General features: G+C 38.4%; 1 protein-coding gene across 1 annotated transcript in view; it reads right to left on the reverse strand.

The window, feature by feature from the left end:
• Positions 1 to 273: 273 nt before the first annotated feature.
• LOC104920198 (tumor necrosis factor receptor superfamily member 11B) overlaps positions 274 to 5,597 on the reverse strand; it is a 19,329-nt gene continuing 14,005 nt past the window's right edge. The window contains exons 4-6 of the mRNA XM_027286013.1: positions 4,117 to 4,320; positions 1,694 to 1,918; positions 274 to 1,588 (exon numbers count right to left, since the gene is read on the reverse strand). Of these exons, the coding sequence (XP_027141814.1) occupies positions 1,206 to 1,588; positions 1,694 to 1,918; positions 4,117 to 4,320 (812 nt within the window). The 3' untranslated portion in view covers positions 274 to 1,205. The remainder of the gene's footprint in view (positions 1,589 to 1,693; positions 1,919 to 4,116; positions 4,321 to 5,597) is intronic.

Below are 5,597 nucleotides of genomic sequence, written 5' to 3' on the forward strand. Positions count from 1 at the left end.
CTTTGTTTTCATCCATATAAATAGACTTTTAGAAGTCTATTGTGAGCTTTCTTGCAGGCATTATTTAAAGTGATGGCTGGTCACATGGGTAAGTGTTTAGTAAAGTGGACAAAGATTTACTAGCTCCTTGCCAGTGACTGGTGGTGGTCAGCCAGGTTCCTATTGGCTAACGTTCTTTGAAACATGAAACAAGTTGTGTAATCACAGCCGGAGTCAACCATTCATCTTTTCTGTCTGGCAGTCGCTTATTTATGAAGACAGTGACAGACACAGTGCATTTTTACAAACTGATTTTAATCAGATCATTTGGCATTAGTGTTCACAACGTTACACGAGCTTAAAGAGGACCAGTCAGGCATATATACAATAAAGATCATACATTTAATAATATAAAAGTGATAAAACAAAATATAAAACAAATATCACTTCATGAACTTGCAGCATTTGGAATCCAGTATTTCTGATAAAGTAATAAAAACAAGCCTTTACATATTCAGAAAGTAAACTTTTTTTTTTTTAAATAGAAAACACATTGCACTCCTTTGTACATTCATAAAGCTGACAATTTAAAAAAAATCGGATGAGCTTTACTTGCCAGCAGTCCAGAACAAACCAAGGAAAACTGTAGAAAATACATGTATTTCATTATGAAACCAAATCCTTCCTCTCAGTCAGCGAGAAAGCAATAATAACAAAAACACAACATCAGCCAGCCTATCTTCCATAAAATAGTGTGCTATTTACATCTTAAATAGTTTTTCATTTTTCACAGACTCTGGTCAGAAAGTTCCCAGGAAACATTTTTTCTATTTTTTGTTTCAGTTTGCCTGGAGTACACAGATTTTTTTATTTATTTTTTTAGGCTTATTATATTCATCACTGCAAACAGATTCTATAGACTGAGGGTAAATTTCTTAGCATCCCTTGTTACCTCATATAATCAAAATATTTTGGCATATGGTTTTGATAGAAATTCAGTGAGGCAAAGACAAATTTACCTTCCCATCTTGGCTTTATGTGACAGTTAGGTAAGATACCTCAAGGCACTTTATGCATAGCTTGATATCATTTGGCGATATCTTAAAGACTTTTTTTTCTGACATTATTGTGTCTTTTTATGTTTGTGTGCTCACTATGTGACATTGCATTAGTGTCTTTTTATTCTTTAGATGACATATATTCTGGTGTTTTTACATCCATGTTCTCTATTCATTTAATGGCTTATGAGCCTTAAAACACAAATCATCCTGAAGCATATTACGGAACATTTTGTGTGCTGAGGTGGTTCCTATGATGCGGCTAATCCTCTTCAGGCCTCTCAGCAGATAGCGTGGTGCTCCCTGGCTGCGCATCACCCGCAGACTGTGAGACAGACCTTTGGCTAGATCCAGGTCATAGTTTGCTGACTTCCAGAGGTGGAGAAGCTGCAGGATGTACTGCCTGGGTAGGCAGGTAGAGACCACAGCCTGGACATCCTCCTGCTGAACTTTAACCCCTGGCAGGCTGTTGGTGACCTTCAGGAGGTCATCTAGGGTCAGGTTTTTTAGGCTGTTGCAGCGGGAGACTTTCCTCTCACAATGGTTCACACCTGGAGGGACAAGGTTAGAATATTAATACCCAAATGGGGAAGTCGGGGGGGGGGACAGGTTGACTAAGAACCAGCTGAAACTAAAAGTGCAGATTTTGTTTGTACCTTGTATGATGCCATACAACTTGTCCTGGTCTTTGTTTTGTTCTCTCCACAGTCGCAGCAGCTGGAGGACCTGTTGCTGGGGAGAGCACACTTTCTTCAGCCTCTCCAGGCTCTTACGATCCACTCTTCTCCCGGGAAGACTCTCCAACAACCGCTCCAGGGGCACCGAGGATAGACGCAGTGAGGAGAGTGACTGGTAGACTGCCTCCTCACACAGGGTCACATCTGGAATGAGTTATAAGTGAAAGACAGAGAGAGTGGGCTTAAAAACACACAATAATAAGATAATGATAATAATATGATAATGTTGATACATGTCTTCCAGTAAAAAACTGAAATGCTGAAACAAACGGATGCATCTGCTGGTCATCACCAGCTTAAAGCAAGAGGAAATAACATATTCATGAGCAATAAAACATGGCCATTTGTGGCTACAACCTGATGTGATCTGCCATGAGTAGTTGCTTAAAACTGTGAATACATAGTGTTGTGTAACTGACATTAATATCTAATTTCATGTAGTAGACATGATGGTGCTTCTGGTGCTAGTAATACTGTTAAGCAACAACTACGTAGTGAGTACCCTGAGTAGACCCTAAGTACCCTGAGTGATGATGACATGATAATAAGTGGGACACCTATTTCTACCATTAACTCAAGCCAATTTAATCATAAACTTAGTAAATGGTATAGCAGAGGGCACATTATGTAATTTGACCAATGACCATTTATCAAAATGTATTATTTACAGAAGTTTCATCTGCAGCACACAGGTGATGCTTAGACCATATTTTGATTACATTGTTTGGTCTCCACAGCGACCTTTAAGTCTATTACATGTCTGGATTTCTTTATGTTTGTGCGTGTCTGTGACACAGCGGAAACAGGGATTTCCTCTCTTTCTGTTCCTCATTGACAGTACACATACCACCACTGACTGAATCCATACGTGCTACAACTAGAGCTGCATGGTGAACATACTGCATTTTGCTGAGTCACACTGAACCACACGTACGTCTACTAATTCAGCATCACATGCTTTTTTTTTTTTTTTAATAAGGGGACCCATACACCTACCTACTTTCATTATGGTTAATCCCAACCTGACGCATGTTAGATGACTGTCAAAGCTGAAGATGATGTGAAATTTTTGACGTCAAATTGCACATTTCATACAATTATGAAGCATTTTCATCTGTGTAAAAATATTTTCTCATTGACATGCAAAACACGTCACAAACCAGAGATGGATGCTTCACAGAAATCTTCAACCTGGCAACACAGTCCTTGACCTTTGACCTCCAAAGTCTAATCAGTTCATCCTTGAGCTGAAGTGGATATTTGTACTGCATTTGAAAAGATTCCTTTAAGGTGTTTCTGAGCTATCATGTCCACGACAATGGGATGGACATAAGTATGAGGAGATGGACAACCTGAAAACATAATGCCTGACCACAGCTGTCACTGGCAGAGAGGCATAAAAACATTTAGTAAAATAAATGTCGGTGTAGTATGATTGATTTTAAAGTGGATATTAGTCTAGGTTCTCTGATGTCTGGATGATGTAAGTGCTGCTTGCTCTATAATTGACATCGACATACTGGTGGTTTCTCCAAATCACGTAGCAACTTCGGGAATCCCAACTGCTTTCAATTTCAAATTTTTGTAAAAAAACAAAACAAAAAACTGCTAAACTGTTCCAGGATCGGCTGTAGGCAATCTGTGGTCATGTAGTTCTCGGGAAGACAATTTGTGAATGAATGTTTGAGGAGAGCATCACCATCCCTGAGGGGCAGCAGCTTTGTGTGTTTTTGCATGAGTGTGCCCGGGTGTGTACATCTGTATGTGTGTGTTCCTCAGTGTGGTTTCTCAATCTCTGGGAATCCAGTGCCATATTTGAGGCTCCTCCTTTCAATTAATCAGCATCTGTCATAGTTTAAGTGTGAGTAACTTACCAGCTCGTTTTTTTTTGTCTCATTTGTGCTTGACTCAGTTTCCTCTGTTATTGCAGTTTAAGGATGTGACAGTTTAAGAAGTAATTGATCCATCATGGGTCATTATGACAGTAGTGCTGCAAACATCCCATTCAACCCTTTGCTCTGGCTCTTCTCTGTTGTGTTGGTTTTCAAAGCACGCAAGAATTTGGAGTAGAATGGAATCTGGACAACGGACCTGACCGAGGAAATCCCCTGCCTTCAGGAATGAAAATTACCACATGTCTGAAATAATTCAGTTCGGACTGATTTTAAGTTGTTGACAATTGAGGTTTGCTCAAAAACATTATCACATGTGTGTGTGTTTTCTGTGTATATACTGTACAAACAATCCCTACTCTTATTCCAACCATTAGTCCCAACCCCCCCATACTATTCCGATTAGTGAGAGAGAGCTGTACTGCAGAGCTTTATGACAAAGTGTCTTACCATTATGGCACACAGTCTGATGCTGAGAGCACTCCAGTGTTGTCGTGCCACAGAGGCTGTCTGTAGTGGACGTCCCCCATCTCAGTGTCTTCAAGCCCAAATCAGAGCAGTTTCTATGGGGCTGACATGGCTCGGTGGCAGAATCGCTGGTGGAGAAATAACCAGGAGGACAACGTTTACACACCGTGTCACTCACTGGTGTACCTGGAGGAGGTAAACAAGGGGTAGTATATGAATGTTGTGAATGAGACATGATTTTGACAGAATTTATGAAATTAAATTTTGTATAATCCATACTTTAAACTGTAAAAAAAAATCCCATCTGTGCAGATTTTTCTCAGCTTTATTATCAAAAGTTTCATCTTAGACATCTGAGACATGTCCAGATTGTGAACGTGACATGCTGTAGCTGATACAGACACTAAGATGATGTGATTCTAAGAACTATGACCGCAACATGTGACTTCATCAGGACTGTGTGATTCTGGAAATGAGTCACACTTCTAAATCTTGCTTTCGTATAGGAAATACTGCATTGCTTGATTGTACAAAATAGAGATGAGTGGTATTATTATGATGACGTCATCATGAAGTACTGTAATCTGTCAGCTGATTTTTTTTAGACTGACTAACAGGAAAACCAGTTTTTAATAATGAAAAATATATTTTCAGTTAGTTTAATTAAAATAGCAAGAGATTACAGCTATAAACGTGTAAAAGTGAGTGCATACATCAAGTTACACATATGTAGGTATCATATTTTTAACAGTTAATGTGACTGACTAATAATATCTGAAAAAAAGAATTGAATAACTCTTTTAATCTTTCTCAACTAGTTTGTGTTATTATTTCATTGTGACTTAAAATGTTGCCCGTATTTACTTCACCCAGCAACTAAAACAAACAACAACATTTTAGCTGTTAATAGTGACATTATAACATAATCTGCTGTTACCATGATATTATTACAGTAACACATGACAGCTTCTGGTATATGACCTGCAATGACGATTTCCGTGTAGTGGAAGTGCTGTTTTAATCACATCCTCATTTTTCTAATCGCTACAGCAGTAGTGAAAACATGTGGGAGGATGAGTTAGTGCTTATATCAGATTTAACCTTTGAATGGTTTCCTGCTATCATGACACAGTATGTTCTTTCTTGAAACATTTCACCATTTAGCATGAAAACATGAAACCACTGATATGCATACAGCAAAGTAATGTTTCCTGCATCACTGATGATAAAGGATGTGCTTGAGCCTCGGTGTATAATGGTTACATACGCTGGCATCGTTCTTTTTCTCAGAATTTTCTCCGCCTATGCAAAATCAGCATGTCAGCACTCTATGAGAACTATCTTTAGTTGACATTTAGGGCAATGTTGCTAGATCTACTACATAATCTACATAATAAGGGATATATTAATTAAATCTGTTGACTAGCAATAGATAAAAAAATATATATATTTATATGTATATG

This window comes from Larimichthys crocea, chromosome XIII (assembly GCF_000972845.2).
Source record: "Larimichthys crocea isolate SSNF chromosome XIII, L_crocea_2.0, whole genome shotgun sequence".
Classification (NCBI taxonomy): domain Eukaryota; kingdom Metazoa; phylum Chordata; class Actinopteri; family Sciaenidae; genus Larimichthys; species Larimichthys crocea.